The sequence below is a fragment of the Idiotropiscis lumnitzeri genome, chromosome 4 (assembly GCF_059441095.1).
Source record: "Idiotropiscis lumnitzeri isolate Australia: NSW breed Sydney's pygmy pipehorse chromosome 4, RoL_Ilum_1.0, whole genome shotgun sequence".
NCBI classification, from domain to species: Eukaryota; Metazoa; Chordata; class Actinopteri; order Syngnathiformes; family Syngnathidae; genus Idiotropiscis; species Idiotropiscis lumnitzeri.
The window spans coordinates 24,679,114-24,699,182 of record NC_142394.1 but is presented as its reverse complement, the minus strand read 5'-3'; the positions used below and the strand labels follow the sequence as shown (position 1 = coordinate 24,699,182).

The 20,069-nt window shown below is 45.1% G+C and overlaps 2 protein-coding genes and 1 long non-coding RNA gene across 13 annotated transcripts; 1 reads left to right on the top strand and 2 right to left on the bottom strand.

The window, feature by feature from the left end:
• Positions 1-332: 332 nt before the first annotated feature.
• nat16 (N-acetyltransferase 16) lies at positions 333-9,873 on the bottom strand. 10 transcript variants are annotated; one of them, XM_088292759.1, is made up of 7 exons: positions 6,202-9,680; positions 6,015-6,116; positions 5,263-5,397; positions 4,025-4,250; positions 3,214-3,438; positions 2,808-3,145; positions 333-2,731 (listed from the first exon to the last, which is right to left on the bottom strand). In XM_088292759.1, exons 4-7 carry the CDS (start codon positions 4,241-4,243, stop codon positions 2,503-2,505), a joined length of 1,011 nt encoding a protein of 336 aa, XP_088148885.1. In that variant the 5' UTR covers positions 4,244-4,250; positions 5,263-5,397; positions 6,015-6,116; positions 6,202-9,680; the 3' UTR covers positions 333-2,502. The 10 variants fall into 10 exon arrangements, with proteins under 10 accessions (XP_088148885.1, XP_088148886.1, XP_088148880.1 ...); XM_088292760.1 differs by lacking the exons at positions 6,015-6,116; positions 6,202-9,680 and adding an exon at positions 9,743-9,873; XM_088292754.1 differs by lacking the exons at positions 6,015-6,116; positions 6,202-9,680 and adding an exon at positions 9,693-9,869 and having other exon boundaries at positions 5,263-5,402.
• A 2,245-nt stretch (positions 9,874-12,118) lies between these two features.
• On the bottom strand, positions 12,119-13,394 carry LOC148338693 (uncharacterized). The gene is made up of 2 exons (XR_015842874.1): positions 12,981-13,394; positions 12,119-12,912 (listed from the first exon to the last, which is right to left on the bottom strand). It is a non-coding gene; the product is annotated as an uncharacterized LOC148338693 (long non-coding RNA).
• On the top strand, positions 12,600-20,063 carry mtm1 (myotubularin 1). Of its 2 annotated transcripts, none has more exons than XM_088293854.1 (16): positions 12,600-12,732; positions 13,686-13,763; positions 13,835-13,907; positions 13,972-14,066; positions 14,295-14,405; positions 14,501-14,602; positions 15,259-15,342; positions 15,418-15,567; positions 15,647-15,832; positions 15,907-16,089; positions 16,289-16,444; positions 16,523-16,570; positions 16,673-16,765; positions 17,193-17,306; positions 17,388-17,564; positions 17,659-20,063. In XM_088293854.1, exons 2-16 carry the CDS (start codon positions 13,704-13,706, stop codon positions 17,860-17,862), a joined length of 1,836 nt encoding a protein of 611 aa, XP_088149980.1. In that variant the 5' UTR covers positions 12,600-12,732; positions 13,686-13,703; the 3' UTR covers positions 17,863-20,063. The 2 variants fall into 2 exon arrangements, with proteins under 2 accessions (XP_088149980.1, XP_088149979.1); XM_088293853.1 differs by having other exon boundaries at positions 17,656-20,063.
• The last annotated feature ends 6 nt before the right edge of the window (positions 20,064-20,069 follow it).

Below are 20,069 nucleotides of genomic sequence, written 5' to 3'. Positions count from 1 at the left end.
ATGTATTCGTGTAATGCGGCCGTGACAATTAGCATCTTGACATGTGTCAAGAGTCCGATGAAATGGAGAGAAGCCAGTAACTTTTCAAAAATAAAAATAAATTCAGCCTCAAATAATAAATAAACCTGAAGTACTGTAATTCTCTGGCATTCTTGCATGTGCGTGCGTGTGGGTGTGTGTGTTTATAGTCCCACTCTACACACACACAACCATTAAGAGGAACATTGCAAAGCTGCCGGCATTCTATTAGATAACACGCATCAGCAGTCATTGAAGCCGAAACTAACGGCTTTCATCATCATGACGGTTGAACAACAAAAACAAAGTTGAACTTTGCTGCACACTAAAAAGGATCAGACAGAGTTTATTTCAAGACCGGAACTTTGAATATGAACCAAAATCCAAATATAGGTCCATTAGGCTATCAAAAATACATGAATCTAGTGATGGTCGACTTGAGGAGAATTGAGTCATGAACATGGTGATCGCTGGTGACTATATCATCAGTTAAATGTAATGTTTAAAGAAAACACGGACACATTAGTCATCTTTACAAACACTTAAATGAGGAATGACGCTTTGTTCATGCCCACGCCCCTTCCAAATGCGCACTTTTGCAAGGCATCATCCACATGATCACTAAAATACACAAGTACACACGGGACTAATGTTCACTAAGTTCTAGACACTTTTCCTAGTTTGCATGTCATTTTTGCCAGTCTGTTAGACAGTACGGTCTTGTTAAAAATGTACTTCCAAAAATAGACAGTTTGTATCATTTCTGTATGATGCATGTGCATCAGTCATGACGACATCCTCGTCTCGTTTCTTTAGGATTCGTCCGCACCGCTGCTTCATGACAAGTTGAAGGTAAGGATGCTACTCCAACGTTATTGCCACGGACTACTAAAGTGCACGACAACGCAATGGCTTGGTTGAACACACATACGCAAGAGTCCAACGAATAGTCGGCGTGTCCAATTATTAGATTGAGCAAAGTGCTGTTTGTACATACGAAAAGTGTCAGTGTTTGGATGCAACATGAAATTTTTCTGCTGATTTTCAGATTGAATGAGGATTGAGAAAATATTTTGCATGAGTATGGCACTTGCTCACAATCATTTTCAACAATGATTTAAAATAGGGAGGAAAAAAAGATTAATATGCAGCACTTTGACACATCTCTGCAATTTTGTACATTTTCCTTGGAAATCGCAATGTCTCATCTCTGATGAACGAGCCGGGGGCTATTCACGCGGTCCTCGAGGACGACCGCGTCGTTGACCCCCGGATATCGTGTCTATAGTCGAAGAAGCTCTTGAGATGACTTGTGACCTTCTTTGGTTCAAACTAAAGATGGACTTGTGAGGCTCCCTGAATGAATAAATGTGAATTTATGCATTTGCATGACTTCAAATACTCCAAAAATATCATTTTGAACCTTGCAAGGCGTGGACTGCAGACCTTCGGTTAGACCAGGGGTGGGCAAACTTTTTGATTGGCGGGCCACATTGGCTTCTAAAATTTGACAGAGGGGGGCCGAACATGGAGCAGATGGATGGGGTGTTTTGGTAACCTCACCTGATCGGAGAAAAAAAATTACATTTAATTTTAAATGAAAGTGAACGAAAGCATTACAACAATATATATGTCTTTGAAAAACCACAGTATTTAGAAAATATAACATTAACAAGGTTTATTCATTTAATTTTTTTCAAATTCTGGATTAAAATGTTTAACGGGCCGCATGTGGCCCTCGGGCCGTAGTTTGCCCACGCCTGGGTTAGACGGTGACAAGACTGTATGTGTTTGTCGTTTGCACTTTCTGACCAGAGGTAATAAATCTACAGAAAAATATTGAAAATATTTCTATGCGTGACCACTGAGGTCCGGCGTTTTAACAGTATATCTTACATTACGCTTGAAATATTATCTTCCGGTATTTCCGTTCTCCAGTATCCAAATGGCGTTATTGTTGTCAGGGTGTTTGCGAAACAACCCACTTGAGGTATTAGTAACGTCAACATCATCCATTATCCTACCACACTTTTCAAGCATTTAGTTTGGCGATGGAATTAGTAACATAAGTGTGTTTACAGAATATATTTACATTTAAGAGCCGTTAAGCAGCTGACAATGAACGTCATTTTGATCTCATTAATAGTCGGTGTGATTCTCTTGAAAGGGAATTTAAAGTGCCTTCACAGTTGATGCCGATTCTACTGATTTGGAGATGCCACGAGGGCCTCCGCTCTACCGCGTCTCAACCTGAATGTGAGTTTATGGGATTGCTCTGGAGTGTGTCTGGAATATGACAAAAAAAAAAAGTTCAGTCATCCACTTGCTCTAAAATAAAACCACAAAAAAAAAAAACATCAAATACGGCTTATCGTCACACGAGGGGGCATAGACTTGTGGTGGTTATCTAGTAGAGTTAGTTGGTTTGGTTTCCATCCCCTCGACACCACAATCCGGACGTGTCCGTTCCGTCATCCTTCTCGACTACATGACGTCAGACTCCACCACGCATTGCTCCGTGTACTCCTTCACCAGCTCCACGCTGAGGGTGTGGCGGCAAAAGTCGGCCATGGGCTTCCACAAGGGCGGGTCTAGGAACAGCTGGCACATGATGTGACCCTTCAAAGTGGCCGTGTGGCGCTGCAGGTGGCTCAAGAACTGCTGGCGAACCAGATCCAGGTCTTTGCCGAACATGTCGATGTTCAGATAGTACCTGGTGGGAAACAATGCGGTTGTCAGTGGACTTAATCGTGGGGGTTCATTCGACGGTACTTTGAAAAACCGCATACCAGTCTTCTCCGATGGGGACCTTAAAGGGGAATGTACACAGGCTCCCCACGCTCGGCTTTGACGCGTCGTCCACCATCCAGTCGATATCCTTCTTCATCAGGATGGCCATGTTACCGGGCACCGGCTTGAAAGGCTGCCAATCTTGAATGATGGTGTTGTTCGGGAGGACCCCTCGCATCAGGTCGCTCGTCAGGAAGAGCCGACGAACGGCGCCCTGGTCCAGACGTATTGGAGGAGGATTTGGGAATGAGGCAGACACCGGCTGGGTCTCCCCGCCGCAGAGGTCGGAAAGTCGGCGCTTGAGGTCCTCGGCTCGGAAGCGCACCAGTAGGATTCCCTGCGGAGCGCAACGCCACGCTGACATCCAAACTGGATGGACATCGTGTGGATCGGTAGTCGCCATACCTGCTTGGTTATGATGCGATACTTCTGGAAATCCTTGGGACCCAGTTGGTCATCACGGGTCAGGCGGCTGACTTTCACTTCAGGATACTTGGCCTTGACCAGCTCGGAGCAAAATCGCAGCAGGACTCCCGCCACGCCCTTGCCCCTTTCCTGAGGGGCCACGCGAAGGCCCTCCACCAGCATGGTCTCGCCTTCATCGATCACGCATACCGACTCCAGGGCGATCTGTCGGGGAGATGATAAAAGCGTTCCCAACGAGAGACGCTGTTGTAGTCGACACTTTGGATTATTCCGTGCTCTGGGGTCATAACAACAACAAAAAATTATCCTTCAAATCTAAATAAAGAATGTTGCTATATTTGGGATATGCCACAATAAAATATCTCCGTCTCACTTTAATAGTATATTAAAAAAAAAAATTCAAATTCCATGTTCCCCTGCTAATCGCGGACCGAGCCCCACAAGTGATTGAAGACCCCTTTTTTTTTTTTTCTTTTTTTTTTTTTTTAGCCATTCAGATGCTACACAGTCATACTCATAAGCTGACATAGTTGGCAGAATTTCATTATTTTACGAAATCATGAGTGATCAGGCAAAACACTTTTTGATGGGATTAAAATTCTGCTCTTTTCTAACAGCACAATCATGAAACAAAGCAGCAATGAGACAGCCATTTAACCATTAGTGATATTAAAAAAAAAAAAAAGCCAATATTTCCCAAATTCTGCCAGGGCGTGTATGCCAATTTTTGAGCACAGCTGTGTCGTTTCACCTGAATTGGCGTTTAGGCCGCCCGGTGAGTTTGACGTACCACTTTTCCCTGTTTGCGTGCCAGGATGACTGTGCGGTTGGTTTCCTGCAGCCAGCTGCTGTACCTGGTGGGCAGGTAGTCCAAGCCTCCGTAGATGTCCTGACTCATGGCCATAATGTCGTCAAAGTCCTCCTCGGTGGCCACGGTGAACTGAAGGCCCGCCTGGGACAACGACTCGGGCAGCTGCGGCGCGCTCAGGCTGCTGTCGATCTTCATCATGAAACAACTGGCGAGACAGCAAGCGGAGGAGTTTCATAGCGGGCCGCCACGACAAAACGCAACAAATGATTTCAACGCTTTCCCCTCGCTCAACAAATCGGATAAAAATAAGGCGAGGAGCCAAAATGCCGACCCAAGGAGAGGCTCACGACAAAAAAAGAAACAAAACACAAATAATCGCCCAAAGACGTGTTTTTAATGAAGTTGAAATACATCACGTGATACATTATTAAAAAGAAATGCAACAGGTCCGACTGGCTGCGTATACAATCTCGGTCGCTTTACATCCAATCGTTGCAACGCTACGCTTGCTTGTTACGTATTCCGAATATGACGACAGCCAAGTGCCAACAAGAGAGCTTTGCATTCCACTTTTGTTCATGGCAACCAACACAATTAGATCAGCGGGCCAACGGGCCCAACGCTACACACGGATTTGTAAATCAACAGTCCCAACAGACGGAGGCCAGCGAGAGCTTTCGAGTGGGCCATTGTCCAAAGACAACGGCAATAAATCACTCGGTTCCTCTCTTCAGGAAAAGACGAACCGGAGGCTCCAGTGAAGGCCTGAGAACACAGTGAGCGGAAGAAAGATGTTCAAGGAAAACATGCTGACGAGGTCTCCCGCATCACGGAACCGTGTCCGTGTTACACGCTAGGCAAACTGCCCGGTCCACTAATCGTGTGTGCAATTAACAAGCCTGCTTTCCCTTTTGACGACAATTAGGCTGAATTTACACGACATCATTTTTTTCTATAAAACTGACCAAAAGCAGGAAATCAACTTAAGACGTTTATTATGTGTATTATTTATTTATGATTGTATACAGCTAGCTTGATATGTCACTTGAAAAATCCATATAAAAATATGACACGCAGAGAAAAAAAAATCATAATTGGGTGCAATTAATTGCTAAAATACAAATTTTCTTTCGACGTCACACGCCAAATAAGGCACCAAATGACGTTTGTGTTTTCGCCTCGCCAAACATCTGGAGCAAAAGTGAGAAGGCACACACCGTGTTCAGCGTCGGATTATCCCGTCCGGAAGGTGCTGCCAACATGGACACCAAAAAGGAGTCATGGCAGATCCCGCGCCCATCCAAAAGCTCCACGTTGTTGCTAACACTTGCACATAACGCTGTCATGCAGCCCTAAACTTGGAACAAACCATTGAAACACACACACACACACACGCACACATGATTAGTTGAGAAAAGATATGCGGGCCTCGTCGGCCAACTTACACATGTGACCCCCAACATATTACATCATACGTGCCGTGCATGCCTATGTCATGGTAATGGGCCACGCAGACTCTTCCGGAGTTTGAGTCGGACCGTCCCAAACGATGACGCCTCACACACACACACACACACGCACACTCGGCAACCGAGCCCTTGGCAATAAAAAGTCCCGCCAAATCGTGAGGTGGCCTACGAGGCTGATTGGAAAAGCGACTGCTGAAGCGAGAAGCTGAACAAGTTGTGCCCTACGCCATCAACAACATTCAACAGTGCACAGTAAGAGACAATTAAGATATCATTGGATTTTTAAAAAAAAATATTTGTCATGATATATTTGATTCTGTGCACACGATCTTTTGCTTTCTATTCAATTCTTAGACCGTTTTTTTTTTTTTTTTTTTAATTGTCCTCCTTTATAAAAATGTTTCCCTAAAACACACTTTTCACCGCGCTCAATGATTTTCTTTTTCTTGGCAAGTGTCAAGCCGACAAATCAAAAATAAAGACCCCCGTGCGGACTTAACAATGTATGTCCGCTTGCTAAAAAAATGATTTCCTGTTCATCCACAGAACCCCGCCGCTGCCGTCGACGTCACGCAATGTCCCAAGTCTTGCATCTCATCCCTCTGCAAGGTAAAAAAAAAAAAAAATCCAACGTTTATTCTCCACACACTTGTATGATGCATGTGTCATGAAAGTGGATGGCCTCACCTCCAGCAGTTTAAGCGTTGAGCAGCTTCGCGGCTTTCCAGACGCAAAATGCATCCGCATGCATTCTGGAGCTCGGATGATTTGGAAAATGCAAATTTCTCGCATCAACACAATCCTAATATATCAGATTGAAAACTCAACTTAATCTGTTGAGGTGACGCAATCTATACTTTGGGATCGAATGTTTTCCTGGCGCTTTACGGGCAAAGCAGGCTGAACGCCGTGGGCCCAAATGTCTCTCGTTATTAAACCGGGGTCAAAGTGAGGAGAGGATGGTGTGTGTGTGTGGGGAGGGGGGGGGATTATCTCGCTACTAATACTGCTTGCATTGCTTTGCTGAAAAGAATAAATAAGATTAAAAAAAAAGAAGGTTCCCATGGTGTTGAATTTGGGATTAAAAAAAAAAAAAGGATTCTTCGTGGTCTCCTCTTTCTTCCACGTCCCCTCTTATCAGGACATTGTCGCTCCCGAGGTAGGAGGCCGTTCATTATCCAATCCATGACCACCAAATTGTTTGACTTCAAGCCAACGTCCATGTCCCGAATTATCCTGCCAAACCAAATACGCCATCCAAAAGAGGCCCGGTAGCAATACCCAAGACCCGTCTGGCCTTTCATCATCAGGGAAGCTCACAGGCCCTTCCTCACGTTTTTGTGATTTGATTCATTTCAAAATTATTTTTCCATAAATGCGCCATGCTAATAATAGAATGAAATCTTTGAAAGAATTCCCGTTGAACGAAGATAACATTGAATTAATCCAAAATACAATTCGGACGTGCAGGTTAATGTGGTTAAAAATAAATAAATAAATAAACTCATTTTCTTTGAAAATTAAACTATAAAAGCCAATGAACACTTGGCAAATTGAAGCCAACAGTTGAATGCGAAGCGTTAGATCATGACGTCCTGTCTCGTACTGACTAACTTTCAATTGCTAAATGTCTTTTCGTTTAAACTCTATGTTGCAACTTTTACACCGAAATTGTGCGATGACAGCTCGAAGAAACGTGTTTATGAAAGGGCAGCGTGATGTTGTGCTTGCCTATTTTCCCTCTCCCTTCCATGATTAATACACTCTTTCAATCCGAAATACCAAACTGTCAAAAGGCATCAGCTCACGTTGTACTTCTCCCTCTCTCCCTCTCGCTCTCTCTCGTTCTTCATTTGAGAGAGTGCCGGTCACCCGTTGGTTGCGGTGCCGCGCTTTGAAGGAAGGTGTCCTCTTCTCATCGCTTCACGGTGCCGATGGCAGAACGGACCCGCGGCTTTGAATCGTAACGCCGTGTATTCTTTTTGGAGCTCAGGTCGTCCACGATGGAGCCGAAATCCGTTTCGGGTAGTCCTTTGACTTCCTTCTCATTGAAGAGGAGGCCCCCGTGTTTGGACTGACTTTAGACTTTGTGCATTGTGCTCGTCCACACTGGTCCGGAACTCCTCCTGGGCTGTTGTGACCTCGGTTTAAACGTCGGGAACAGAATTCACTGTTAAGTGGTGGTGTCAAATTCGAAGCGCTAAAAGGATGGGCGAGGTTAAATTGTGAAAGTCTTGACGTGTCATTGGAGTCTGTGGGCGGGGCATGGCGGCAAAGTTCAAAGACTGGACTGCAACACCAAACGTTGACAATTGATCTCATGAGAGCTGAAATTTTTGCACGTCAAAATCTTTTTGAATTCACGACATGAAATTTGGTCGTCGTGTTTAGCGTATTGCGGCAACGAAAGTCTCAAGAAGCCATGCCTGCACAGACACGGGTAATCAGCCATTTTGAAATTCATTTTCGCCTTTTCCGTCAACGGGAAAATGATCCAATTAATTTTTTTTTTCACCAATTGGTAGCAAATTTTAAGCACGTGTACGCCAAATTTTGAAAATGATTTTTGTTGTTTTATGTCATTGTGTGACAGTGACATTTGGTGACTGTTGCAAATGTATCCTAGAATATATAAAATAATATTAATTTAGCCTGTATCCTGGAATGTAAAAAAAATAAATAAATTCAGCCACTTAGATTTTGCCACGTGAAATTTCGTAGGGCACATCTAAAATAAGTCGATGCACAAAAAAGTCAGGAAGCCATGCCAAGAAACGCGCAGTCGTGTCAGTTTGAAATTTCCATTTTAGGCCTCTGTCAAGCATTTGTGGGAGGAGTCCTTGAAAAAATGAATCTCGAGATTTTTGTCTCATTGAAAGCAGTTCTCAAACACGTTTACTTGACAGAAAACGCTGAAAAAAAAGGGTGTCTTTATGGTGGTGTGCAGTGACGTAGTGTCGACACGATGACCTGTCGCCTTGAATTATCATTTTAGTGCCCTGTGATTGCATTTATTGTTCGATAAATTATACGTCCTCCAGTAAGGGCGTTTCTAAAGCCCGCGAACAAAACCGCATGTTGTTGATATGGACCAGAATCAGCCGTCTCTCGCAATAGCTTGTAAGGGACTTGCCGTCACTTTGTTGATGCAGCAGAGCCGTCGTTGTCATTATATGGGCCGTTGTCAGCCGTCTCTTGGGCTCGGGTCGCCTGCGCCGTCGCGATGTGTCCGGCTTACGTCCAGCTACATTTGATTGCTGTTTTTCAGTGTGCATTTCCAACGATCAGGACATGCTACTGTTCTATTAGTCTTTCTGGCAAATGCGTCCTCCTGAACTGACGGCAAACACATTGGCTCTGCTTCGTGTTGCACGCTGCCAAGTGGACGATCGTGGCTTGTTCGTGTCATCAAGACGAATTTAGCGATTAAGTTACATGAGGTGGAACGAGACGGTGGGCACACTCATTTATCATTTAAGTGTGGAAAGAAGAGATATGTGGTTAGGTTATAATCGTGCGGTTGTTTGTAATGTTATGTCCATGTGTGTTAAACTGAAGTTGACAGAAGCGCATGAACATATACATAACATGCATAACACCGTTTTTTTGGGGGTTTTTTTCAATCACGTTGGCTACCCCCAAAACGTCAATACGAGCCTTTTCCATCATCAGCGGTTTTTCCTGCACAAGCCCCTTGACTTCCTCCCATCTGGGGATATGCAGCAGATTGTAAACCATGCAAATGACCAGGCCATGCATTCTGAATATTGGGAAGCAACATCCAAAGTGACAATGGTGTTTTTCCAGGAGGAATTGAAGCGTTGATTCCTCACATGAACGCATCAGCAGCATCACTGGTGCTCCTCCACTAACAACCTCTGTCGAATATGTCGTCAGAGCTTAGAAATATGTCAGCTTCGCGTGCGTGGGGGGGTGGGGGTGGTGGTGGTGGTGGTGGGGGATTCCAGAGCATCCGACGCTATGTGCGACGATGGAGCTGCGCCTAAATACGGCAGACTGTTTCGCAAATAGGACGCGAGCGGCTTCCCTGCACATCGGCCGGCTGCCGGCTAACGAGCCCCGCGACCATGCACCGGCCGGCCGGTGGGCCTCCTCGGACCCACCGCGATCGACGTTTTCTCCCTGAGATGAACCTTAGCGGGCCGTCTGGCTCTTACCGAAGGATGAGGCTCGGTGCCGTGCCGTGCCGAGCCGAACCGAGCCGTGCCTTGCTGTGGCGGGCGTCCTTGGATGCTGGAGGTCGCGGATGGTTGAAGGTGCTTCCGCTGATGAAGAGACGACGAGCAACGTACTCCGCGGCTCATCGAGGCACTCTAGCCCCGCCCCTACCAGTTGTCCGCGTCGAGCCAACTGGAGGAGCCAACTGGACTCACTGGAGCGGGCCAGAATCCCCCCCCCCCTCCTGCGTGCACCCTCCTCTTCCTCGGATAATGCATGTGCACGGAATGCCAAGGAGCGAGCCAGCAAACTCCTCATCCAACTCACCGTTTTACAATCGGACCAAAAGGAGTCCTTTTCACCACCTATTTAGAGCCCACACATTAGTTTCGCGTTCAAAATGCCTCACGGTGCCCCGACAAACAAAATGGCTCAAAAACTGAAATAATGCTAGTGGAAACGTAAATAATCGACCAGTCTGACACTATATGTATAGTTGGCTAGATATATGAACAAGAAGCTGTCAAGAAATAATCCTGTTCAGACCAATTAAGTGAAACAGAACTAAATTTCCTGCGTCAATGTTGGCCGGCTAAATAAAATCCAACATTTACAAACGCAGCATTTTTTAAAAAAACATAAATTGACTGATTAAAGCTGATAGTCACTCTGCCAAGTAATAAGAGGGCTATATATGACACAAGATGTAAGCAAAATTGTCATCCACACCGCTTATCCTTTACAGCAGGCGTGGGCAAACTACGGCCCGGGGGCCACATGCGGCCCGTTAAACGTTTTAATCCAATTTAAAAAAATAAATTAATAAACCTTTTTAATGTTTTATTTTCTAAATACTGTGTTTTTTTTCAAAGACATATGTTGTTGTAATGCTTTTGTTCACTTTCATTTAAAATTAAATGTATTTTGTGAGGTTACCAAAACATTCCGTCCATCTGCTTCTGGTCCGGCCCCTCTGTCAAATTTTAGAACCCATTGTGGCCCGCCAATCAAAAGTTTTGCCCACCCCTGCTGTGCCGGGTCGCGGGAGGGTGCTGGAGCCTTTTAGTTGGAAAAAAAAATGAATGAACGTGTGTGTGACTCACTTTTTAGTGAAACTCCTTCAGTGCACTTAATTTGGCTTTGTACATGGGCATTCACACGAATCAGGAGTGACTCGCTTTCTCGTCAGAAGCTCATCACGGGATGGAAAAAGGACAGCTCATTAGGCTCTATCACACGACCGAGGCAAAGTACGGCCCAGGGGCCAAATCCGTCCTGCTCGCAGTCTCTGACAAACCCTCACGGTGACCATAAAAGTACAACTTAAAATATGTGGTGCTTTTATTTTGAAAGTTGTGCTGCTCTTTTAGTTTGAAGGCGAGTACAAGCCAGTTGGCAAGAAAGAGCTTCGACCGTGTTGCCAACTTGGCGACATCGTTGCTATATTTAGTGACTATTCAGAGAGGAAAAGCTATTATGACTTGGTGGTTGGTGCGCAAAATTATCTTTTTTAAAGTGTAAAGATATAATTTTAATGACCGCTTGTCATTTTGTTTCAAATGTGTATTCCCTAATCATAACAATACATAACTATATATACAGCTGTGTAAATTTAATGAAGCAAGACAATATACTTTTTCTAAAAAAAAATAATAATATAAACACAGTTGAGGTTAGCATGTTGGCTTGGATGCTCGCCGAGCTTTTCAATTTTTCATGTGGTCCCTTTGCAAAATTATTTGCCCACCTTTGCCACTGCCCTCATTCCGTAATTTGTCTGTATCACAATGCTTGGAAATAAACCATTTGAAAACTATTTATCGACACCGTCGGAACGCTTGAAAATGTCATTGTCATTCCCGAGCCGTTTCCAAGCTCCAAATGTTGCGTGTGTGTGTGCTCGCGTGCGTTTGGCAATGTATTGTTGTGTCAATATGTTCCCGTCAACGCGTGTAATCAGGCTGCTGTGCACAAATCAATTGGAAAAGTCATTGGTTTCATTAGCACTCTTCCCATTACTGACAACCGAATGTAAACAAGTCACACTCAATCCCTTTACTCCCCCACAACTAAATAGGGATTTGTATAAAGGAGACTTAGATAGTTCCTATCCTAAAAATCAATTTGTAATGATTCTGGAGTCGGGAATTAGTAAATTAAGCTGAACACGGTGCTGTCCCATTCTCAATTCCAGATTCCCAAATCACATCCCATCCTCTTGTTCTATAGTAGTGTAGTATGTGTGACGTTGAATGTGTGTGGCTGCCCTGGTGCGCGACATGGGCGTCAGCGAATAAACGTGGAGAATGGAGCGTTGGCTGTTGTGTGCTTGGTCACAGCTGGTAAATGGCAGAGTTACTCGACAGAAGTTGGGTTCATTGCCGGTTCATAAATAATGGCAATGATAAATCAAATGATCCCAAACTTCGGAAATTCAGTCTTTATTCACTCAATTTTTTTCATTGTTAATCGAGTTTGCAGTCACAGTCCATATAGAAAACAAATCAAAATTACATGATGTAACAAAATCTGAAGTATAAAATTTAAAACCTGTTTGACAGTGAGAATGCAAAAAGCAAACTGCGATCTGGAGAGGGGCTGTACAGACGAGGGATTTTTATATTTGTTTTTGACTATTTTTCGAGATGTATTGTGGGACACATTGCACGATATAGGGGATGGCGACACTCGCAACACTTCCAGCAGCACTACAAAAGAGCCAAGTGACCTTATGGAGGATACTTCCAGGGAGAGATCGCAAAAACAACAGTCCTTCTTATCTTCCTTCTTGTCGCTGTCTTTTCATTTGTAACCATGGGGATATTTCCGGTTGTCACATCCGGACCGTTGCTTCCACAGCCGGAAATGGAGGAAACGATGATGGCGCCGGAACTCCATTTCCCAGCATCCCTCGCGAGCACCGTTTTGACAAGCAGCCAATGGGCGCCATGACAGGCCGGCACATGACGTCGGTGGGCTGAAGAAAGTTCCTGCGGCGAACAGCTAGACGTTCCCCCACGGGAGAATCGCGCTTTGCGGGTGAGTACACACGTTTGGTCGCGACGCGAGCTGTCGAACGCGTCTCGGGGGTCGTTCGGAAGACTTTGACCGACGTTTGAGCTGAGTCTGTGCGAGAAGTGCCGAGCTTTTTGCGAGGAACGAGCTTTGCTGGGCGCCTGGGCCTCGGCTATTTCCTGGTGAAGTCTTCCTCAGCTGTGCCTGTTGGAAGGAACAAGTTGAAAAAGTTGACTGCGGGCCCCACACGAAAACTGTCGCCTCTCGTCTACCTCGCCGCAGTCGTGACCCAAGTTAGCAAGTCGTCCTTTCCGCCCCGATGTCGAAGCTTACCAGCATGCACGTTCAGCCTTCGAGCGTTCACTGCACCGCGGGCCTGCCAGTTGTTGTGTGCACTTATATATTATATTACATTAACTATACAATGATGATATGGCTGCCTTTCCCACCGAAAGCTATGTATCAGTTTGCTTTCTAACAATCTTTCTACGAGTCTCATTTAGTGCCTAGTCTTAGTTTGCCCAAATATCACTGTAAGTACATTCATGACTGCACTGTAAATAAACGAGTGCACATGCGCAGTTGGGTTTGCCAGCCTCGGCTGTTTTGTTTTACACTGGAGCCAAACAAGTCCTTCATCAAAAAGTGAACAAATGCTCCTAACCACCGCATGTACTGTCCATTGACTAGGGATCAAGGCCGCAGCCAGCAATGGCCCCTGAACTTCTCGTTGTTAAGTCTGCTTCAAGGTTATTGTTGGTCTAGTTTGGGCATTTGATTGCAATGTACAATGAGCGTAATGTGAAAAATGACATATCAAAGTATCAAAGCATCGATGTGTGGAAGAAGTGTAAGAAATTGTACAGTATGTCCCTTATTCAGTGATTCTTACCCAGTGTGCAACAACTGAATGTAAATTATATTCACAGATCAAGAAAGGTTGGGAAAGACCCACTGATGTTTTTTTTGTCCTTCAGAAGCCTGTGGAAAAGTGAATGATGGCTTCACCGGTCTCCGTCTACAACTCCAGCATTTTGGACGCTCACATCTCCAGCGTGAGTGAAACTCTTAGTGGACACCTGTTAGGGAGGAAGCAGAATCAAAATGTGCACGTTTGTCCCTGTAGACCTCCCGAGAGTCTCTGAAGATGGAGTTGTTGGCAGATGTCACCCTGCTGCCCGGAGAGGAGAGAATCATAGGTGAGGGAAGCCTGGCGCTCACCATTGATTTGCATTTTCTTTGACCTCATCTTTTTCTGCACAGACAAGGAGATGATCTACATCTGTCCGTTCAGCGGCGCCGTCAAGGGCAAAGTGTTGATCACGAACTACCGACTCTACTTCAAGAGCTCGGATGCAGTAAGCTCACGTTGTTGCTGTATTTTAAGTAAAGTCAGTTTCCTTTATAAATTCTGATTCACAACAGAAGTTATCTCACGATGTCGTATAATATCCGGAAAAAAAAGAGAAGAACGAGCATATCCTGGTTGAAGAACACTGAGAATGAATGCATCATATTACTCAGAGCTTGACATTTGGCTTCATGATTAGAAAAATCTGCTGACCTTTTTTTTTTTTTCTCTGCAGGATGTGGCGTTGACACTGGATGTTCCTCTTGGGGCCATCAGTCGTGTAGAGAAAATGGGCGGGGCGTCAAGTCGAGGAGAAAACTCATACGGCCTTGACATTACCTGCAAGGTCTTTGTCGCTCAGCTATATTGTCGTTTGGGTCCACGTTGGTTTTCCCGTCTTTTTAATTGTTTCCTACTTTGATTCCTTCCTACGTCTGTCAGGACATGCGGAACTTGAGGTTTGCCCTGAAGCAGGAGGGCCACAGTCGGCGAGACATCTTCGAGCTGCTTTTCAAACATGCCTTCCCCGTCTCACATAGCCTGGTAAGAACACCTCCATGTTGCAAAATTGCCTATTGCGAGTTTATCGGACTGCCGCATATTCTTACAGAAAAATAAAATTGAACTTTTTATTTTAATTAAAAATCAAATTTGTATCAAAAGCCACACTTTTTTCAAAAAGTCTCATAAAAAATTTGTCACTTTTTTAAATTTAAAATTCTAAAGGAATGTGAATTTTACATATTGTATTTAATATATTTTTTAAAGTAAACTAATTAGTGTTTCAAGGTCATTCTTTTTGTAAAATGTTATTTTAATAAAAAATAAAAATTTGTGACAATTATTTCGTATTTAAATTACTAAATGAATGTGACAAGATCCCGCTTAAAATATTTTTTTATATAAAATATCTTTTAAGAAAATGTTTTGTCTTGTTTTTTAAATTTGAAATTGTAACAAAAGTTAAATGTTGTGTTTTCAATTTGAAAAAAAAAAAGTTTTAGATCCTGTTTCATTGTTAAACTGACTATTCAATAAAATTGAGTCTTTTTTCTTTAAATATATTTAGCATATGTTGGCCTCGAACATATCAAATGGTATTTTGCATGAAACCCAAGGTACAAGGGACACTTCTCTCCTTTACATCCCTTTTTGATATAACTACTCATTTTAATACTCATTTTATTTCCTCTGTCCAGCCTCTGTTTGCGTATGTGACTCAGGAGAAGTACGAAGAAAATGGCTGGGGCGTTTACAGGCCCGTTGAGGAGCTCAGGCGGCAGGTAAGCCAGGAAAGGGGGAATTTGCAAAAAAAAAAAAAAAATTGACGTGTGATGTTGTGTGTTTTGTTTTTTCAGGGCTTACCAAACAACAAGTGGCGCATTACTTTCATCAACAAGAACTACGAGCTGTGCGACACGTATCCCACGGTGCTGGCCGTGCCCTTTAAGTCTAAAGAGGAGGACCTGAGGAGAGTGGCGTCCTTCCGGTCTAAAGGCCGTATCCCTGTGAGTAAATGTGGGACGGGGCATGCCGGCGTGTCCCACAGCTAAGCGCTTGATATTTCGTTGGCTGACTCTGCCGCAGGTCCTGTCGTGGATACACCGCGAGAATCAGGCAGTGATTGCGCGCTGCAGCCAGCCATTGGTGGGCATGTCCGGGAAAAGGAGCAAGGACGACGAGCGCTACATGGACCTGATCAGGGACGCCAATGACACCGCCAAGCTCACCATTTACGACGCTCGCCCCAACGTCAACGCCGTGGCCAACAAGGTAGCGAAAATCTTCCCCCAACGCCTTTGCTGTCTTCCCTCCTTGACCCTTGACCCTGACATCTCCTTTCGCAGGCCACGGGAGGTGGCTACGAAGGAGACGAGTACCACAACGCCGAGCTGGTCTTCCTGGACATCCACAACATCCACGTCATGCGGGAGTCCCTGAAGAAGCTCAAAGACATCGTGTACCCCACCGTGGAGGAATCCCACTGGCTGTCCAGTCTGGAATCCACGCACTGGCTAGAACACATCAAGGTCATTCAGCGTTCTGATCTTTCTTCTGAGCAATCGCCAAAATCAAGAATCTGTACTGTTGGCTTGGTGGCGAAAAAAATTATTTGTAGGCATCGTTTCTTAAATTCACATTGTGTATAGTAGGAAACAATTTTCTTGCCAAGCAACATCTTCAATGGGGCAATTTCAAACAGAAATGTTGCGTTTTGCGTGTGTGTAGTTTGTATTGTCAGGAGCCATCCAAGTGGCAGACAAAGTATCCAGCGGCAACTCTGTGGTGGTCCATTGTAGCGACGGCTGGGATAGGACGGCTCAGCTGACGTCTTTGGCTATGCTCATGCTCGACAGCCACTACCGCACGCTCAAAGGACTGCAGGTCAGTCGGCGCGCCGTGTCTCGCCCGCTTTATCACCGTCTGGCGGTGATGAAACACGTCCCACGTTTGTCTTTCCAGGTGCTCATCGAGAAGGAGTGGATCAGTTTTGGACACAAGTTCGCATCCGTAAGGAATTTTTTCACTCGTCCTTCCAAAGTGCCGCAGTGGATGCATATTTGGTTTTACAAAAATCTGTCTGGGTTTATGTATGCATGTGTGTGTGTGTAGAGGATAGGTCACGGTGACAAGAACCATGCCGATCAAGACAGGTCGCCCATCTTTGTTCAGTTCATGGACTGCATTTGGCAGATGACCAAGCAGGTATGAGCATCACCTCTTTTAGCAAAATGCGCGTCGACAGTGCGTGTCAATTCGTATCTGGAAATGTCTTTTTATTTGTGAAAACTCTCGTGTATTTTGGCCACAGATTCTCCACGCTTTGCTTTTTAGCCAAGGGTTCATATCGCTGGTCAAAATGTGATCAAGTACGTTTTTTCACAAATTGATGCAGTTGGTTAGTTCCCATGGTGTGTATTAAAAAAAAAATACAAATGTTTGACCAATATAAAGTGATGAAAATGACTTGCTCTCTTACGACGCAATGCTAATGAATGTTATTCTCCTACGTTTTTTTTTTCTGTATTTTTTTGTTTCTTGAAAAGTGATGCTTTCGGGCGTGCAAGTGATAAATATGTTTGACTTGATTTTAAAACATAATCTAAAGTCATGTGGGTCGCTGCCTCTGCAGTTCCCCACGGCCTTCGAGTTCAACGAGCGCCTCCTGCTGACCATCCTGGACCACCTTTACAGCTGCCGCTTCGGGACCTTCCTGTACAACTGCGAGAGTGCGCGAGAGCTCAACGTGAGCATGACGACGGAGGGCACATTGAGCGTCGGCCCGCTAAAGCAGCTGACCGAGCGTGCGCTTGTCTTTCGCTGACAGGCCCTGCGTCAGAAGACGGTGTCGCTGTGGTCGTTGGTCAACAGTAAGACGGACGTTTATTTGAACCCTTTCTACACACCCGAGTCAGGTAGGGTCCTCTATCCGGTGGCCAGCATGCGCCACCTTGAGCTGTGGGTCACCTACTACATACGCTGGAACCCACGCATCCAGCAGCAGGTGGGAAACAACGCACACACGCCAGACAAACTCACTGTGCCTGTGTGTCGCGTATGATCATATTTGTTATTCTGTGTGTGGGTGGCAACAGCAGAGTCCAGTGGAGCAGCGTTACCTGGAGCTGCTGGCACTCCGCGACGAGTACATCAAGAAGCTGGAGGAACTGCAGCTTTCCGACTCATCGGCGCCCCCTTTAGCACGGATGGCCAACAGCGGCTCCAGCGCCAACACCTCGTCTTCGTCCACGTCGTCCCCCACGCCGCAGCAGCAGTACACACACCTACACACGCCGTTCTGAGGGGCACCCTCGGAGGCGTACGTGCACACATGCACTGCTGGTGTCTGTGCAGTGCTAACAAAGAACGCTAACAGGACTTTTTATAGATAGCAGGTGATTATGTATGCAATATGGCACCATGCAGCCTTGTCACCACACAGACACATAAACACACTCACACACAAGCCTTAAAGACGATAGCTGGCTTTCATTCCAAGGGCTTGAAAACACACACAGGTCATGAAGCCAGCGTGCAGACTGAAGTACACACTAAAATCTCACACACACACACACACACACACACTATTTCAAGTCGGGGTGAGCATGCAGAGTTGAGGTGCAGCAGAAAAGAGGAGTCACGAGAAGGTTGGAATCATGCTCGTCTGTTCGGTTGCCGTTTCCACCCTTGGCTCGCGAGCGATCGTACAAGACAACGACACGTCGTCACATCCTGGTCAGATGCGGACATTTTCCCGCGCTAACAGAGCCTCGCTAGAGATGCTATGCTAATGTTAATGTTCAGAATTGCGTGTGTTCTCCAACTGACGGGTTTCCTTATGTCTTAGCAGCTATTCCGATTTCGCAGGAGAAATGTCCGTGACTTGAAGTCCTGCTGTCCTTTAACGCAATAACGGTCGTTTCCGGAGCCAAAAAAGCAAATCGGCGACACCCCCGCCGAGCTCTTCGGATGGTCGAGCGTCGTCCAATTGTGTGCCTTGATCCCCCCCCCAACCCCCATGCGCTTCACACGGGACGCCTCGTTGTCGTTCTGAGGCTCCCCAATCGCGCTTTGGTTTCCACTCAAGTCGACAGGGTATGGCTCGTGTGAGCCTGTCAATCACAATGTCCCAAAAGGCCAAAGTGCCTAAGGGGACAGTCTAAAACGGTGGTCCCCAACCTTTTTCGTGCCACCAATCGGTTCAGACAACTACTTTTTTTTTTTTTTTTTTTGTGGGTCGGCAACTATTTGTCGTTCTCACGGTTCTACGTTGTTTTCAAATTACCTGTTTTAAAGCATCTGTACGGATAACTAGACAGTACATCATTTTATTACCATTGCATGTTGTTAACATCTGAGTGATGAAAAGAGGGTGATTGATTGCTGCTGTGGGTCAATAACGGGCACGGCTTGTTGGTGTCGGCTAAGCACCGCTCACATTGTAATGTTTCCCACGTCATTACTTGGGCAGTGCAAATGATTCAACAGGATTGTTGTCTTCAACGGCTTCATTCGCTCAATGTCACTCTTGAGAAATTGCCACACAACCGATGGCGAGGAAATTCATTTAGTCATTGTTTGCATCTTAGTATTATTTTCTTACCGAGCTGCGGATTGAAGGTTGGGGACCACTGCTCAAAGATGCGTAACTTAAAGAACTTTAACGTTGCTTCATGTCCAAACACAGTGATTAATTATCACCAAATACATGTGGATATCTATACTCAACACCCGGTCCACCTCTGAAAGTACGATCGTCCCAGGTTTATGAATTTTGTGGACCTGAAGCCTTTACTTTATAGCGACTCTCCTTGGTGGGTAAAACGCCTCACAAGTGTGCATCGTGATCCTCAAAGGTAGAAGCGGACATAAGTAAAGATGTCAACATTTTTGTGTCGCTGGACAGTAAGTAAGCGCCGTGAACGTTTTTAAAACTGTCCCAGTCAAGTGTACTTCTTGTGTCCCGTCTTTCACCGTGTTCGACAATTTGCTCTTATTCGGAGAGAGAGGTTCTCCTCCCGTTAGTCTTTGGACGTCCATGCTCTTTTCCCCGGCATCCGTCCTGAAAAGCTCGCCAACAGGGTAATGCGACCGATCGAGATGCTTTCTTGAGCTTTTTGGAGGGGGGGGGGGGGGACATCCACTTCAGATGAAAATCTATTTTTCTTTGCTTCTTTTCTATCAGCGCCAGGATCAGGATGTGATTACCTCAGTCCAAAGCTATTTTGCGCTCTCAAGCTCGCTTACTTGTAAAACACAATCATTTATCGAGTGTCAAATCTTTTACCTTTATGGGGGAAATGAAGGGAATGGTTGCCTTTTTTTTTTTTGTGTGGGAAGCTTTTGTATACTACTCGACTTAACTTGACGTGTCTTTTTTTGTGGTTTGCTTCCTTTGCTGCTCTTTGTTTTTCACAAAAGGGAAGAGGAAAACAAGAGCGCCATCAATCCTCTTCACAACTGCTTGGTTCTGTAAATATTGATTAAATTAATTTAAGATTGACGTGTG

What these genes read in the sequence shown, in the direction of transcription:
- nat16 (XM_088292760.1), bottom strand. Translation starts at nt 4,243, where the DNA reads ATGATGAAGATCGACAGCAGCCTGAGCGCGCCGCAGCTGCCCGAGTCG. An exon ending in ATCGCATCATAACCAAGCAG is followed by an intron (nt 3,146 to 3,213) that starts GTATGGCGACTA and finishes TGCGCTCCGCAG; the next exon opens with GGAATCCTACTGGTGCGCTT. An exon ending in GTCCCCATCGGAGAAGACTG is followed by an intron (nt 2,732 to 2,807) that starts GTATGCGGTTTT and finishes GTTTCCCACCAG; the next exon opens with GTACTATCTGAACATCGACA.
- mtm1 (XM_088293853.1), top strand. Translation starts at nt 13,704, where the DNA reads ATGATGGCTTCACCGGTCTCCGTCTACAACTCCAGCATTTTGGACGCT. An exon ending in GCCTTGACATTACCTGCAAG is followed by an intron (nt 14,406 to 14,500) that starts GTCTTTGTCGCT and finishes TACGTCTGTCAG; the next exon opens with GACATGCGGAACTTGAGGTT. An exon ending in TTGGACACAAGTTCGCATCC is followed by an intron (nt 16,571 to 16,672) that starts GTAAGGAATTTT and finishes GTGTGTGTGTAG; the next exon opens with AGGATAGGTCACGGTGACAA.